At 32.7% G+C, this 18,860-nt stretch overlaps 1 protein-coding gene across 9 annotated transcripts in view; it reads right to left on the minus strand.

Moving 5' to 3' along the window:
* The window catches only part of EBF3 (EBF transcription factor 3), a 159,708-nt gene that overhangs the window by 51,539 nt on the left and 89,309 nt on the right, over positions 1-18,860 (minus strand). For 5 of the 9 annotated variants that reach the window (XM_053692583.1, XM_053692582.1, XM_053692579.1 and 2 more), the window contains exons 7-10: positions 12,960-13,041; positions 7,758-7,902; positions 1,505-1,635; positions 859-985 (exon numbers count right to left, since the gene is read on the minus strand). In XM_053692583.1, the coding sequence (XP_053548558.1) occupies positions 859-985; positions 1,505-1,635; positions 7,758-7,902; positions 12,960-13,041 (485 nt within the window). The remainder of the gene's footprint in view (positions 1-858; positions 986-1,504; positions 1,636-7,757; positions 7,903-12,959; positions 13,042-18,860) is intronic. The other 4 variants (XM_053692585.1, XM_053692584.1, XM_053692581.1 and 1 more) reach the window with 1 other exon arrangement.

The raw sequence follows: 18,860 nt of genomic DNA on the forward strand, positions 1-18,860 counted from the left end.
TCTATTCACCAATCAGCAGCGCTTAAGCTCCATAGCTGGGACTGGGAATATGTAAAAGATACCTAGCTTAAAAAGACAAAATGGGTCACACATTTATAACTGAATTATTGGGATTCTCAAAACAATATGTTGAGACTTCACAATTTTTTACACTGTAATATCCCTTTAGTCGCTTGTGCCATGTAAAGTATCATATGCTTTTTTAAAGGCACAGTTTATATAAAATAAATAAAATATGGTAGTGAATAATACATATGTTCACAATATTTTTAAAGCTACATACTATGGCCGGCATTTATAAACTGCTGGACAGACAGTGTTCGCTCACACAAACCTGTCCGCCTGGGATCACAGAATGCAGGCAATACGCTGCCCGTATTTAACATAGCACAAGTGTTTTCTTGTTCAATGACGTCCCTTGCTCATGCTAGTCCAATGGCGTGTGAGTAGGGTGTTGTCAATCAAACTTACCCAGGGTGATTTAATCCGCCAGCTAATAGTTGGCGTAATGATTCGGAAGCTGCAGTCTACTGACCATTGATTTCTAACTTTCCGCTGCAATGATTGGCCCCCAGAGCGGCATACGCAGCTTGAAAAATGGGGGCCTATATATTCAACGTCATATATAAAACAAACTGGAACATGTGATGCATCTAATTTTTACAGAATGCAGTTATTGCCATTTATGTAAAATATTATACACGCGACATTTAAATAGTTTTTTTTAACCAAATAATGCAAGTGTTATAAAACAAAAAACACACTAATCAATTAACCACCAAACTGTATGGGGCATTGTTTTCTAGAACAACAATACATTTAGTCCAAAATGCATTTATAAACATAAATGAAACTTACCTGTGTAGACAAATCTGCCAGGAGCACCTTTACAAAACTGTTTGGATTTATAGGAAAGGGTTACTTCAACGACTCCTGGAATGTGCCTTGGTGGGGTCTGAACTCTGATAGCATGTGGCGTTATCAGCTAAAAACATCACATAATAAATAGTCTTAAAATCATGGGTGCAGAGATCCAATCATTAAGCAGCAGTTGTATTCAATTACAAAAAATTACTTAAATATGACCATCAACATAAAATTGGAGTTTAGTGCTGGCACATCTATGTTAAAGGGTTCTACAATTTCCTAGGGAAAATACTTGCAAATGATCCCTGAATACTGTGCGCAGGAAAGGCCATAGGGCATCATTCATATGAAAATTGCCTCCATATGTCTATCCATTGCCGGCTTCTAGTAATTTTTAACACTAATTGGTCAATTGTGCTCAGAGACCTCTTGCAGCGTGTTTTCCACTAGAGGGCCTAGATGTGCCTCAATTATATTTTTTTAGTTCAATATATTACTGCTTGTGAATTCATGGATAAAAAAGATAGTTTGAAAAAAAATCTCTTGATACCTCCTGTCGATGGACTATTGACAGCTTGTAAGAAATCATTCATGGAAACATGTTACAGTTCAAAGCCCACTGGTTTTCATTGCTTACCTCGCTCCACACCAACATGGTTCCGAATACCACTTGTAAACCATCAAAGAAATTATCTCCAATAATGATCACTGTCGCTCCACCAGTTGTCCAACCTTCACTTGGGCTGATCGCCTTTATGCAGGGAGTAGCTGCTCGTAGAAAGAAAAGAAAAGAGATTTTAGTACGCCTGCCTTTTCTAGATGTCAATTTTCAATGCCAATGACAAATCATATTAAACACAGCATGATACAAAATGCATGGTTTCTCTGAAAAGCATAGAAAAAAGCAATAATATATCAGCATGGAAATGTATTTAAAGAAATCTATTACTTGTTTTATAAAGCAAAGGCCAAGCAGATTACTAGTGAGCAAGAAAAATGGCTTAGTACCACAAATTATGTGTCAGAGCAAATATGACTATTACAAATGATTAAGCATTGCGCACATGTGGCCTGTCGATTTATCTGCTTTACGCTACAGATCTAAGCTGAGTCAATCAAAAGGTTGTTGAATGAAATTGAAGAGCAAATGTTCTGAATTTTGATTCTTCATAAGCAGCTAATTGGGTTGGGTTTTTTTCATCAGTGATCTTTTGCCTTCGGTTCAAAACTTAATTTTTCTCTGCCAGTCTATAATTACTACTTTTCAGCTTTCACGTGAGAAAAAAAAAAATCAAAAGCTCTATATTAATACTTCTGTCAAAGGTACACATTTTACATCTAATATTGTTTGTCGACATGAATCCGTGAGCCATTTGCTTGACCTGCCTTTGTCTCTAGAGTTTTCAAATTTGCATGAGTTATTACAGTGCGTCTAGCATAGTAGCAAGCAAAAGTCACTTCAGGCACATAGCAGCTACTAAAACTGTGGAGAGGCTTGGACTGAAGGCTGTTCAGCCTCTGTGAGAATCGCTTTGTTCTCCTCTTTGATCACCCTTCTTTAACATAGTGTTGACAGACCTTTTTTACCAGCTTTGATGGTCTTTTGTATGCTGACTTTCATGCAAAGGAGCAGATCCTAAGATATACACTTTCCCTATTACACGTAAATGCTGTTTCTCTAAAACTTACCTGCAGGGGTTGTTTAACAGTACTGTAGTATCGATTGTGCTCAAGACAATCTAAATGCTACTCATATTTTTGTTAAAGCTCTATCTGTACGGCTCGCTGGTTACACTTAAGTGACAAAGATAAATCTACAATATTTAGCAGCTTATGAAAAATTTAGCACATTGTTGCGCAAAAAAAGAGAGAAAAAAAATGATCATTTTCTAATATATCCCTCATCTTTCCAAGAATATATACAAAATAAAAAAAAAATGCAATTGGTGCAATAGTTATATTAAGAAACTTTACATTGTTTAAGTTAGGAATTCTAATTTATTGTCATTTTTTTATTTGTTATTTTAGAAATGTTATACTCATTTATTTTTATTGTTCCATTTAAAAAGAGGGATATTTAAATGTTTTCTTAGTAAAAACATGTTCCATTGCTAATCATGACAAATTTTTCTTGCCACGTTTGGTAGGAATGTCCCCTTTTTTCACCAATACAGATGTGGTATTGTCCCTGTCTTCCAATGATCATTCAGTACTGCATAATACAACATTTACATTTTACTAGTTTAGTCCCAAAAGCAAATGCCTTTTACTTATCATGCAAAAGCATTTTTTAAGATGTTTCATTTCCGTTTTTTATATGCATGATATTAGTAGTGTACTGTGTCCCTTTAATTTGTACGGAAGCTATTTTTAAGCATGCTATGAATATGACATTATGAATAATAATGTAAAAAAAAAAGTACACATCTCTCTACTCAATGTACATTGTTCCTTGCATAGACGTGAATCACATTATTTTACGAAAAGGGTCAACAGTGGCTCTTTTCATGCGTCTAGTTAATCACGATTAGCTATTGTTGTTTAGAGCACTTTAGACATGCTATCTCTCTTTGTTTGCTCTAATGTTGGAGTAGGTGAGGTTATATTTGCTCAATTCTTGTGCATATCCCTCTGCAACAGAGGAACAGAGCACACAGTGAGAATCTGCCCTTAACTAGCGCTGTTGACTTCATGCTAATAAGTTCATACAAATTTTCATTTCTGAGGCTTCCGAATGACATTTGCTTTTCTTAATTGCACGGAGAGCATTTGAAAAGGATCAGCTCTCTAAAGACTGACACGTCTCCTCACTGGGATTGACCTTCATCAACACAGCCAATTATGGCAAATAATTCACACACAAAAAAAAAAAAATTACAGTAAACAAATTTACTTTGGAGGTGAAAAAAAAGGGGGAAAAATTCTAGGATCTATTGCATGCACAAGAGGTTTCTATCTGGCAGCTGTGGCCCAATGAAAGACCATATCATCTAGGAATTTGTAGTGTTTCTCACTGGAAAACATAGAGGCTGGCCTATTCTGAACCATCGTCCTTCTGTCTGCATTTGCATACATTTCAATGAACATATAGAGAAGAGACATGTGTTCAATGAGGACCATAGCAAAATGAATTACACAGACAGTGTTAGACATCTAATGATTATACATGCACAATACAATAAAACAGATGATAGAAACTGGGCATATGAACATGGCACTGCAAGAACAGAAAACAAGCATTATTCTCTCCCGTTCTTTATAAACTTGACATTAAAAGCAGAACCCACACACATGCGGTTATATTATGGCCTGAGAACGTCTCATCAATAAGTATTTTGGGGGGGTGCTCTAAGCATGGCATTAATATTCTGCAACACCTAACTGTTAGCAGTGTGTTTTTGCTAATTAATAAGGGATTATTTTTTGATATTCAGTAGGTGTCACCTACTTATTTGATGTTCCCTAATTTCCTACAACAAATAGATTTTGAATATTTTATTCATAACATATACCTTATTATTTTCCCTAAAAGGCACTACATATAACGTTTATTCCATGAAAGATTTTTTTTTTAACATTCTAAGTCACTTTATAGCATGAGTTATGTTTATTTTTATTTTTGTAAGAAACTTTAAATAACATTTACATTATTTGGACATTAAACATAAGTCCTTGTTAACTGCTTAAATGTGTATTAATGGAAAAAAAAAATTGGAATATAGTTGGATTTTTTACTTTGTCTACTTTTCCTCTAAACTGAAAGGCTGGAGGGATCTTGCAGGATTTTGAACTTTGACCCTACAACATTCTATGCAGTGATTGCTTGACCAGAGTAAGAATACATTTATATCTTTCCCTGATTGGCCACAGCAAAGGAGATTAGATAATCAACATTAAAGAAGCATTTGAAGGGCTATGTCCCTTGACTGCAAAACTATACAAATGCTGACATTTTTAAATGCTTTTAAAGCATTTTTTTTGTATGCAGATCTTTTGCAATGCAGTACTTAATCACTATATTATATATATATATATATATATATATATATATATATATATATATATATATATATATATATATATATATATATATATATATATATATATATATATATATACAATGACTTTAACTTCCCTTTAAGCATATGATTTTTATTTCTGTATGATCAGGTATTTTATTAGCAAGCATCTTCATTATACCAGTTTTGATTAATCAGCCAAATCTCTTGAGTAATATCACAGCATTTGTCACCTTTTTCTGAATTCACAATATTGAGGTACTCAAACAGGCCTAATCTTGCCTCATGAAGACTCCTTTGTTCTGGAAGCTAAAATATCTTGTAATTGTGTTTAGGATGTCCAGATGGCTGGCTGATACTCCAGCTGATAGGATTATACCTTTTTACCTCTCCTAGGGCCATCTGTTCCCTTTAACTCACTAAAACCCTGCAGCCTGGATTCAGTTGTCGTTATTGCATAAAGCTAACAGCATTAGAAGCACTTGGCATGCAAATCATTTCTATGCTGCAGGCCTGGTGCTGCGACAGAAGTTGCTAAAGGTTTATACAGTGTTAGTAAGTCATTTCTAGAAAATATGACAAGAAAAAAATAATATGTCAAAAAAAGTCTGTAGTTTTGGGGTATTTTGTGTCTTTAGGAATCACTATTTGTTCTTTGTTTTATTAACTGACTGAGACAATTTACTGCAAATGTTATAGCAAAAAGATATTCAATGGCAACTTTCCACACGAGTGGTAGGGGAAATGAGTTTTCTTGGAAATGATTTGGGAGTGTGTATATATACTTCTGGTGAATATTACATGATTGGATAATGAGGTGTTAGCTTTTATGCAAGCAAATGCCTGTTTTATTATTATTATTATTATATGTTCGTCTTTGAGGGAAAAAAAATGCTATTTTAAAGCACATACTAATGCTAAAAAACTCCAATAAAAATCAGTAAAATACATCTTAAGAGCAAACAAAAGAAAAGTTAATTAGATTTAAAAAGGGAATTTAATAAGTATTACAGTTTTTGATTATATGTTTTCCTAAACTTATTTTTTCTTTTCATGCGGAGGCTTGTCTCTATGAACCAATATAGCAAAAGGGGTTGTCCTTATCATTCAGTATCAATTGTGCACTGTACAAATTTGAACAGCTTTTTTTCTTATGCTTTATTTATTCAAAAGGAAATTATGTTACATGTTTAGCTGCTGCACTTTCATCATATAAATTATATTATATTTATATGTATGTGTATATATATATATATATATATATATATATATATATATATATATATATATACACACACACATATAAAAATATATACACATTTTATTTAATACACTTGTCTTTATATGTTTGTTTATTTTAATTTTTTATTGTTTACTAGGCATCTTATCAAATAACTTCCCTGCAGTTTTTACTGCAATGTATTGCAGATCCTTGCAGCATTGACAAAAAAAAAATCACTGTTCTCTAGGGGAAAGAGGAAACTTCTGCTATATGTGCAATTTCTGCACAACAGGAAAATGAATATTGTCTATTTTACAAACAAACACATTTCTGCTTAGAGTCAGATAGTTTTTATGCAGCTTACAAAAATAAATACTTGTGTTTTGCTAAGATCATAATAGCTCATTAGAAGACTACGAGCTTGGACCTCAACCAAAACCTAGCACCACAGGGATGAGCTTTTTTACTTGAACCTATAATGTTGCCAGTTTGTGCTCTCTAGGGAAGTAGACTACTAGGGGAGAGATTCAGCCTTCTTAATTGTGAACCTCATTAGTACTGGTTGCTAGGCAAAACATACACCTATCTTCAGTGCATATGAACGAGATAAACAATACGTCATATGCTATAATGACTCTTGTGCTTAGGGCAACCTTTAATTATTGTATTTTTGTTCTCTTATACCTTAGTCATTATTGCAGAAAAACAAATTAGTTTATTTTTGTGCTGCACAGCATATTATAAATTGTATTTTGATTTTTGATATCTGAATCACATTACACTCTATAATCATAGATTTCTTAGCCTACATTTTATGTAAATTATAATGGGTAGCCTTTGTTTTATGTATGTAAATAGGAAACCAGTGAGTTTTAATCAGATCAAGACACTACAAACCCTAACCTTAATATGGCAAAAAGGTCTTGTCGGAAAAAAAAACAGATTGGGGTTGACAAATTCATTTGAACATTAGAAGTCATTGCAAATATTTAGTCACATAATTTTTTTTAGAAGCCAAACTGCTTATGGTTAGATATATAAATACAATAATTAAAAAATATTTGAATATAGAAGGCGTTGTCCATGGATTTGTCAAGTCCAGATTACGATGGTTGGTTTACTGGCAGAATATTTAAGGCATTATGAGGAAATATTTCTGTTGTGTCTCTTGTGTAAAACAGATTTAATGTTTTTATATAAAACATTAACGATCATTGAAAAAAAAAACTGATTTCATAGTAATTTTGTTACAGATTGAATATTTTAAACAACTATTTTGGTAATGCACACACATAACCTAAAAATGTACCTTTATCTTCATGACCGGGCAAAAATAAATATTAAATTAAAAGAAGCCGCAAGAAAAGCTAAAAGCGAAAATAAATGATTTGAAATTAAAGATTCAGGACACATGGCAAACGGGTTATGAAGTAAAAACTTTGGACTAAAATAAATGAAAAATATGATAGTTAGCAGCCATCACTTTCTTATGGTCCATCTTTGGAGAAGTTTAAACGCTTGTATCTTCACCATTCTGCTAAGCCAATGAATCCAGGTGAAAAAAATAGATGAAATTGTGTATCAAAAAATAAAGTATGATGTAAAAAAAAAGCATTGCAAATAAAAAGAACATGTAAATGTGTGCCTACCATTTTCCAGATAAGATGAAGCCGTACCTTCTGAGGGGTCAAGGCGGCGAGCTCGCCTCCCGTGTTTAGAATTGTTGTGTACAAACATGTTGTCGGAGACAGCCAGGACATGGCCGTCCACATTGACTGTTGTTGAAACAACAACCTAAACAAAAAGCAAATATTACAGTTAATATTTAGTATCTGTTAAAACAAAAGGACTTGATTAAGTAAAAAAAAAAAAAAAAAAAAAGATAATACGATGATGTAACAGTTAATCAAAAGACGCAGCACAAAAAATGCCATAACTTTGCCAATTACACTTATATGTGTAAAATCTGCTTATGGACTAATGTTGAGTCATATGTATTTATTAACATTTTGTTTTGTTCTGACGCGGAGTATGTGCTAACGTAGTAAATTGTACCAAAATTATTTACTACCTATTTGGTATTGGATTAACAATGCAAAAGTGAACCTACATGAGAAAATGGGCGATGTAATATCAATGCCTCAACTTTAATACATACTTGGAATTGAACAAAAAAAAACACATAAAACCCCCCACATGTAAATAAAGAAATATTTATATCCGGTATTCTTAGTACATTGTCCTTTAATTGTATATTCTTATGGCTGTGTTTAATTGAATCCATCCTAAACAAGCAAGGCTAAAATCTGCTTTTTCAGCAACTGTGTTGATAGAATGATAAGTTGATTTACTGTATCTGATGTCTACACTTGAGAATCTGTTCGAAATCCCATCTGTGCAGACCAAACTGAAAAAAAGTGCTATGCATCAAAACATTTATTCAATCAAAAATGAATCAGAAAACATTCTGTTGCCCTTATACATCTGTCAATTCTACAATTACATTTACCAACTAATAATGACGTTTTTGCATTTGAAAAGCTTGGATTGAATATGAATAGGGAAAGTGTTTTCGGGCCATGAACAGTATCCATTCTCAAGTTCATCTGGATGGTGATTGACCCTGGTATGTCAATGGAATTTCCTCTTTTATTTTTGAGTGAAAGACTTCTATTCTTGTGTCCAGGTTCAGAGTGCGGCCATAGAAGAAATGATGGATAGGACGTTCTTTAACTTCCAGCTGCTCTTCAGCAGAAAAGTTTAGACAGGAGCAAACTAACGTTTCTACAACCTTGTTAACCAACTACACCTTCACAATGGGTTCACAACTGTTATCCAGGAAATGACACTCTGGTGTATTTCGTATTAGACAGAAAATTACTTATCACTTTAAGAAAAATACATCATCGTGTGTATGTGTTTGTGTATATGTGCGTTTGTGTTTGTATATATGTGTGCTTGTGTATATGTGTGTATGTGTCTTTGTGTGTGCGTGTGTGTTTGTATGTATGTGTGCGTTTTTGTGTCAGTGTGAGTGTGTGTATGTGTTTGTGTAAGTGTGTGTGTATATATGTGTGTGTGTGTATGTGTATATGAGGGTGTGTTTGTGCATGTGTGTGTGCATATGTGTGTGTGCTTGTGTGTATGTGTGTTTGTGTGTATGTATGCGTTTTTGTGTAAGTGTGCGTGCGTGTATGTTTGTGTAAGTGTGTGTTTGTGTATATATGTCTCTGCGTGTGAGTGTATGTGTGTGAATTAATAAGCAAATTGTTTTTTTTATAATTTTCTTACCTTGCATGCATTTTTATTTTATTTTTTTGCTTTATATACTGAACACATATAGTACATGGTCCTTACAAAAATCTTTAATTGGGGGGTTTACTAGAGGTTGATAAAAACATCTAATACAATCATTGTGTCAATAGATTCATTTATGGTAAATTTGTTTCCAAAGCTCTGAGAATGTGTCATTTAAGATTATTTTAAAAATGTAAGCTGAAAAGTACCATATGTGCTAGTTAGAAAGGCATATGGGCACTTTGTATATTAGTAAACTGTTTCATGGGAACAAACAGAGGCCCTGTAGTTTTATATTGTATTGAGTGATAACTTTATGTAAAATATGTACTATTAATCAATTTAATATACAATAAGCTCTTTAAAAAGAAAAAAAAAAAACGTTCTGGCATTAAATAAATTGTGCGTGGGCATTTTTTTCAAATTATTTTTTCTTATATGTTCTGTTGTTTTTGTTTTTTTTCTATTTGTGTCAAAGTCCAGATCCAAAGACCAGAAAAGCATAGAACATCCATTTTTGTATTGGTTTACAATATATAATTTGTGGATTACACCTAAATGCATTAGAAATTCTTCACTGTTTCCAAATCTGCAGAGACTTCAGCTGAGCAAAGATGTATGCCTTAAAAATATTTCTCAGATGGAAAAATGCTTTAGGACTCAATAGTAAATGTGCCCAATTAGGAGTAAAAAGGAAAAAAAAAATACAAACATAAAAAACAACAACTCAATAACAATCTAACTCTGGAATTTTGTAGAGGTCTGTAAATACTCTACACATTCTGTGAATTGTTTCTACTGTGAATAAAACGTTACATACAATGACTGATTCTGGATAAACAATGCACATACAATTTTAGTTCCTTCACTACCTTTATGAAACAGACAGAAAATGGTAAGAAGAAAACATGACTGTCTTTGCTGTGTCAATTTATATATAGGTCAGTTACCAAGGGAAAATAGCACATTGGCCCAAAAAAAATGTCTAGTTTCTGCTTTAACTCATTCCCACTTACAGATTCTGCACAACTAAAAATCTTCTGTGTATTATATTTCATTTTAAAGGGACACTGTAATAAAATATTTATGACAGTCATATCAAGATCAACATTTAGGCATTTTTGTCATGAAAAATATTAAACAAATTCCGATAAAATATAAATTGAATCTAATATATTTCCAGAGAAAAATATTAAATAATTTCTGTTTAAATATATGAAAATATACCAGCATTAGTTAAGTACTTCCTACTAATGGGCATTGGTTTATTGGCTCATTGAGCTTTAGCAGAAAATTAGAACCAATGAACATTAACAGGAAGTAGCTATCAGCCGAAGGGCATTAGTAGGAAGTGCCTCTTGGCCAATAGCTATTAGTAGGAAGTATTAATCTGATAAAGCTGTGTTATTTTCATTTTAAATTAAACTCACATAATTTTCAAGCAAAAAAAAAAATAAACATATTTGGATGTTCTGCTTTCATATATATATATATATATATATATATATATATATATATATATATATATATATATATATATATATATATATATATATATATGTAGTACAGTGTACCTTTAAGTACTCTAAAATGTTTTAGAGGCAGGAGATTAGCTGAAAAGATCTGAACAGTCTTTTGCTAACTAGCAGTTCCACTCCTGCCTACAGAATCATTTGTGACTGATGCCTCACTCAGTCATCAGTAACACAAAGAGGACATTTCTAGTCATTCTAGGTTTGACCTTCTGCTCTCTTCACATGGATCAATATTACCAATGGCACTTGAAGCTGAGATCCATGAAAAATGAAAGCTCAAGTAGACTGTTTTGAGGAAACATTTTTTTAAGGTGAATTCCTACATAGCAAAATATTATGGATTTCAAATCTAGTGTAAACCTTTCAATGTGCAAGGTTCACAAATAAACCTATATATTTTTAATCTGTCTAATCTAGAAAATTACACAATTTACGATACATGATATATATAGCTTTTCACAAATAAAGCTATACATTTTTAATCTGTCCAGTCTTACAAATTACATGGTTTACCATAAATGAAAAATAGTGTATCAGAAATAAAGCTATATATTTTTATACTGTCTAATCTTGAAAATGTCATGTTTTACCATAAATTAAATATAGTACTCTCACATTTTTCATAGAATGTGTATTAAGTTAGATAGACGTGCTATAATTAATGGGGCAGTATACACCAATTTTCATATAACTGCATGTAATAGACACTACTATAAAGAATAATATGCACAGATACTGATATAAAAAGCCAGTGTAAAACCTTCTAAAAACTTACTTAGAAGCTCCCAATTTAACACTGGTAATGAGATAAGCCTGGGACACCCACTGAAAGGGGCTGATAACAGAACCCCCTCCCCCTGCATATGAAACGACCCATTATACAAACAGAAGCAGTCTGAATTCTGTAAACATCAGTATATATCTAAAACTTTGGGGCTTGGTTAGGAGTCTGAAAATTAGCACCATTTTTTATAAAAAAAAATAAGCAAAACACACTCAGATGGGCTATATAAATGGATCATATACAAAACATTTAAAAGAAAAATCTAGTGTATACTGTTCCTTCAAATAAATTTATAAAATAAAGTTCCTGTTTTTCCTTTAATTTGCATTAAAAGATTTTGTTGTTTTCACTCTCTTGAGTGATTGGATATTGGCATATTGTACTTTGCCTATGCTCTTTTGTATATAGCGACACTCAATGGAATTAATTTAATATTTCAGTATACAAAAGTATAAAAGATCATTTACATCTGGTATCTGATTGGTCACCAGAAAAAAGCAGCACTATTCTAGAAGATTTCCATCTGTGGTCTGGTCGTCTAGATGTGAAAAACCCTGGAAATGTTACTAATGCAATTAGAATTTTCCTCTTTCTCGTTTATGTTAATCTATCAATGCAGAGCTTTTTAAATATTTGTTTAATTTTTTTTTTTTATATTTTGTACTATTTGCCAGGCAACTCTATATGGAGGTTAAAGACATATGTAAAGTCCAGTTTGAGAGCTGCAATCACTTCAACTTGCTGAACACAGCTAGTGATTGGTGGGGTTACGTAACTGCCACTGACGATTGGGGCTCCCAAGCAGGAATTTATGTATTTAGCCCTTTCTATGTGAGTAGTGCAAAAAAACAAAACAACTAATAATTTCAAACATGCAATTTTTACACTGAAATGTCCCTTTAAATATGTTTTAATTCTCTTTAGGATGACTCTACTATCCACTTTTGAATTATGTTCACATTTATCGGCCAACATCACATATCTTGAAAATAGAGGATGTTTGAACTAAAAAAATCTTTACGTACGTTTGACTTATTTTAAATATAGAGCATAGCAAATCATGTGTAATTAAATCTGCTTTAAAATTATAATAAAGGGAAATAAGATTAAATGATATATTTTCAGGTTTAAGAAGATTTTCCTTTTACTATTTTAGTGCTCAATATTCTGATGTATCAGTGAAATTATATTTGTACATTTATTTTGGTAATACAGGGCTATCATATTATGAATACCTGGAATCTTCGCATATCCCTTGGGTTTCCGGCATTCTTCAGACAGTTCTGATTACACTTGAGGAAAAACTTTAAGAAAAATCTACAGAAAGAAAAAGAGATAAAATCTTTTAATATGCAATAAATTATAAACTGATAGCAAAGTAAAAAAAAAATGCACGTTTTAAAACCATACTTTAAATGTAGTTATTGTAGATTAATTAAAGGGACAATATACCCAAACATTTGCTTTCATGATTAAGGTAGAGAATACAATTTTAAACAACATTCCAATTTACTTCTGTTACCTAATTTGCTTAATTCTTTAGATATACTTTAATGAAGAAATAGCAATGCACACTGTGAACCAATCACAGGAGGCATCTATATGCAGCTACCAATCAGCAGCTACTAAGCATATCTAGGTATATCAGCAAGAGAATGAAGCAAATTAGATAATAGAAGTAAATTAGAAAGTTGTTTATAACTGTATGCTCTTTCTAAATCATGAAAGAAAAAATTTGGGTTTCATGTCCCTTTAATTTAAATTACAATGATGACAAATTTAATATTTGGGGTGTTATACGACTTTCTATTTTTAGGGTACTGTTGAAAAGTAGATTCCACACTTTTGCTAACGATATTGGATTTTTTTTCCAGCTTTTTACACACAAAGGAAATAGTGCATGTATTCTGAGGTGAAAGTAAGCACGAGCACTTGAGCGCAATTGAAAAAAGCTGCACAAAACACATCAAAAATACATTTAACAATACAGTTATACTCATAATAACACTGTCTGATAAAAAATAATCTTTATGCAATATTCATATTTAATAAAGTGTTTAACTCTGTATGTACTGTAAATATTTCACATTCCAATGTTCTTCACATAAGGGAATATGTTCTAAGTATTTATATATATATATATATATATATATTTATATATATATATATATATATATATATATATATATATATATATATAAATATATATATATATATATATATAGAGAGAGAGAGAGAGAGAGAGAGAGAGAGAGAGAGAGAGAGAGAGAGAGAGAGAGAGAGAGAGAGAGAGAGAGAGAGAGAGAAAGATTTAAGAATAAATAGAATCTGCTATGTGAAAAACATTGGAATGTGAAATATTCATATTTCATGTCGGGTTTAGCCGTCTTGAATATACGCCATCGTGTTAGCACGCAAGTATGGGTGTTAGTTTGTCTTGTTGTTTGCATGCTCCATTGAAGTCTATGGGAAAATTGGTTAATGTGGTTGCGATATTCAACTTTTTGCGCATGTCAGGTGTTCGCTGGCGCTCTTTTTACTTTCAACTCATAATATGAGTGAAACCCGACACACTCAAAAAGCCTCCATCAATCGATGTTATCGCTCGAGTGGGAGTGCTAAATAGCCTGCTGCTCATAATCTGGCCCTTAATGTTTCGAGTACTGCTAAATAAAAAATAATAAACAATAGATTTATAAAGTAAACAAATATCATATATTATAACATATTGAAATGTGCAAGGTTGTCATTATTGTGCCTTTGAAGAAACAAAAGATTCAGATAACAAGAAAAGCAGATATGCTTTGCCTCAATAAGTGTTTATAGGAAGGGACTTATCTCTAGAAAGTGAGAAAATGCACTACAATTGTCATATTGTGATTAACTGTTCCTGTGCTATATGGCTGCCAAGTTTCTTCCTGTATATAACTATTTTAGAACTGGAGCAAGACTACAACACCCAGAATTCACTGCATTAAAAAAATCACATGACATTTAGCCTATCAGCAGAGGACAGTGCTCCTCAGTCATATCTTTGGGACTAACCACTACTGAAAGTTTACAACTTCATAATACATGATTTGTCTATACATTTAAAAATACATTTTAAATTCTTAATACATAATACTATAACTACTAGAAAAAATAGTATTAAACTTTATCTGTTGCAATTTCACCCATGTTTTTTTTATGCTGGAAAAGTAAATTTGCATTGTTACTAGATATTCATATAGTTGTAGAAAATAGATTTTTATATATATATATATATACAGACCTGTTTACTAAATTAAAGCTAGATAATTGGTATAAAAAGAAAAAAAAATATTTTTAGGTTTCACTTTTTGTTTGCAGACAGGCCATTCTACCCCCATTTTTAACTGATGATGAGTTAATCACACAGGCAAACTCTTGCATCTAACTTGCTCTGTGTTGTATGCCTCAGGAAGGATATGGGTGTATCAGCAAATCAATGACAGCAAAGGGTCCAGCTTCTGTCACTAATTGGCTGATCCATCTGTGCTCATTTTTTGAGGCATCAAAAAAAAACGCACACACATCAGCTGCAGTGTCTAAAAAGAAACTGCTTTAATAGAATGGGCAGTTTTTGTTTGTTAGTTATTCTTTTTATTATTAAAGGGACATGAAACCCATTTTTTTTTTCTTTCATGATTCAGATAGAGCATGACATTTTAAGGGTCTTTCCAATTTACTCCTATTATCAAATTTTCTTCATTCTCTTGGTATCTTTATTTGAAAAGCAGGAATGTAAGCTTAGGAGCCAGCCCATTTTTAGATTTGGATTGCATGCTCTATCTGAATCATGAAAGAAAAAAATTGGGTTTCATATCCATTTAACTTTATAGATAATTTTAATACATATAATAAGAAATATATGTGCAAATGACCTATGTGAAGCAATCATTTTACACAGGTAGTATGGAACAACGGGCTATTTACAAGGGCACTGACATTTCTTCAGGGAGGTACAGCTGGATTCTATAAGTGTAGAAATCTTGTTCAGATTGACCTTTTTTACTATGAGGTCACAGGCTTTTCTGTGTCACTCAGAACCTTTCCCAGCACAAGTCAACAATATCCTTTTGTATATAAACTTTACTGGTGTATACTGATGCAAGGATAGAGACTTTAACTGGTATAAAAAAAATACGGGAACTCTATATTTTGGGCACTACTCTAAGCAGCAATATAGTAAACATGAAATGAATATGAAAAAGTAAATATTTGACCCCACATTTCCAATTACTCTTTCCTTGATCAATAAATACACAACACCGAATTGGGAGAGAAAAGGCTGCAGCTTATTTATTAACACAAACCAAAATAAATTAACATTGCTTTAACTTAACTTTTTACAACATCATTTTCAACCCACCTCAGTGCTTGCTCTTACTTTCTCATAAGCCCCCACCCCTTCCAGGGCTGGGCATCCCTCACTTTCTTTTTGCTTACACCTCCATAAATGCCAGCCATACTCCATTAGGCGTAAGCCTCAATAGAACCTAGCAAGCACTTCCGCCCTTGCGGCGACACTTCACCAACCTAACCATTCAGGGAGGGAGGGCGGGACACACCTCCTACCGTGCTGCTCCGGTAAGGACACCTGTGACCTCACTTCCTGGTCAGGGTCTTATCAACCCTCTCCAGCCCCACCCATCTTGGAATAATCCACTCCTGGGGTGAAGTAGGGTCACAGGTGCCCTCCTTCCACTGTGTCATCCGGGCCTTTTCTTTCTCATACTTGCTCTCACAATATAAAGTATTACTACAACATTAAATTGCAAAATCATGATTAGGCTATAAAAAAATGTTGTTTAGAAATATTTTAAAGTATAATCATGCAACATGCTAATATGACTGTTTGCAAACCAGCTATTAAATCTGTAATACAAGGTTAAATCAGAGCTACACCTTGCAGTATTGTTTATATCATGAACAGGGGCTGTGTGACCTTTTTGCCGCTTCACAAATAATTCTTCTCTCCACAGTGATAAGAAACACACATAGTTATTTACTATTGCACTTGTTTTTCAGTAATAAATAAGTATACTAATAACTGCTTCTTAAATTTCACTTGACAGGTGACTCACAGCACACTTTCTTGCTATTTCCTTGCTATTTCTTTGGTCAGCAGGTCTCTATAAATGAGAATATATATCTAATTTAACCAATTCATAAGCACGTTCTGTTAAATTATCTAATTCATACATAAAACAATTTGAACATATAAGCTGCTTTTTAAGCAGTACATATATCTGTTTTATTTGAATACCACTGAAGTAAAAGAAAAAAAAAACAAATTTGAAAAAAAAATTGGTCACAACATTTTGAAAATGAAGTATATTGTAAATTGGAACACCTTTATACTATATTTTCTTGCAAATCGTCCAAACAACCATATGCCAGGATTGTAAAGTTAAGTCACTTGATATTCCACCCACCAATTTTTTCCTAACAACTACTGTGCAATTAAACTCAACACGTTCTGTTGCGAGGTAAATTAGGCACACCTGCGGCCAGACTTCATTTGAACTGCATCAGAAAAAGGACCTAACAAGGTGAAAGTGTGGCGTAAAGTTATAGCCATGTCAAGCAATTAGGTTTTTACTTCTGGGACATCCGCACAGTGCAATTATTCCAGACATTATAACCTGGATAATCTTCTGAGCAAATGCCATGGCTCACAGAAGCAAGTTAAAGCATTTCATCTGCAAATGTGTCTGCTTTTAAGCTCCTGCCTTATAGATGTAACAACTAAAAGCGTCTTTTTGATTAAATATTACCCCCCCCCCCATCACTTATCTAACATCTAATATTACAAGGACCTCTCTACACCTTCCAGTCAAGCAATACATATTTATTTTTATAGGCAAATTATACATCTAATTTTATCTCGACCCAGCAAGCCATTCTGAAAGGCCACTTAACTCATAAGACTGCAGTTAATATGCGTTGGTAATTAGAGAAAGTAATTTAGAATGCAAATTAATTTTATCAATATCTGTTAAAAGTTGCACTTAAACATCACAAAGGGGGGTATATTATAATTACGCTCCTGTTTTCCCAACATGCAAATGTAACATCAATTTAGCCAAAAATATTTGGAAGCTTTGATGTACTATATAGTAGCTGACTAAGAAAATAAAAAAGTAACAGAGACTACTTTTTTAAGAAAAATAATTACATGTATTACAAATGTATGAAAATAATCTTTAGAATTTAAACATTCTGAATTAGGTTGAAGAACGTGAATGATTTATTTCCAGAATATAATTTATCCAGTAATGCGGGTACAATAGCATACATTTTTTTTAAAAAACAAATTAATATAATGTAATACCAGACAAAAGAATAGTATTAAAAATGGTCTGTTCAAGGAGGTATAAGTCTATTGTTGAAGCATGAGACAGGAGTCGAAGATTCACTCATTTCAAGTCAAATGGTAATTTTCATCTTTTGCTCTATTACCCTTTAATTGGCTTTTTCATAGGAAATATCTGACAACGCTTTACATATCTCTTTCCCAGACCTTGGTACACAAAGGATTTAATGCTCTTGTTATGAAGGGAAAAAATCTTTCCTGTGTCAGAAAATCTTTGTCTTTAACACCAATAAACTCTTTATTACTTCTAAACATGGATTTGCTGTGAGGAGTTGTAAGGAGGCGATAAAATCCTAACCTGTCATTAGTGCATTATGCGTAATTGTGTACAGTATGTTTCCAGTTGCATCTGTTGGCCCATTATCAAAATGACCATTATGTACACTAATTCCCTGACCCTCTCTATATTTCCCTAAAGAGTCATAATCTTTCACAGTAGGTATCAGAGTAAATCAAGCTTGAAATATGTGCTGTATTTAGTTGCTTCTCTCTGTGTCTGTGTAATACAGAATCTGTAGTAAAAGACGTTTTGGAAAAGTAAAAACAATATTCTAATGTTATTCACTGCAATATAAACCCTAAAATAGAATATAAATATTTTACTTAAAACATCCTATTTTTATATTCCAGACAGTCAACGTGTCATTTTTTTTTTTATAGCACATCTGCGGCCTTATAAATCCTTCATATCAAATGAGAGGTGTATGGCTTACAAGGAGCTGAATATTGGACCAAC

Source organism: Bombina bombina, chromosome 9 (genome assembly GCF_027579735.1).
Source record: "Bombina bombina isolate aBomBom1 chromosome 9, aBomBom1.pri, whole genome shotgun sequence".
In the NCBI taxonomy this organism is placed as follows: Eukaryota; Metazoa; Chordata; class Amphibia; order Anura; family Bombinatoridae; genus Bombina; species Bombina bombina.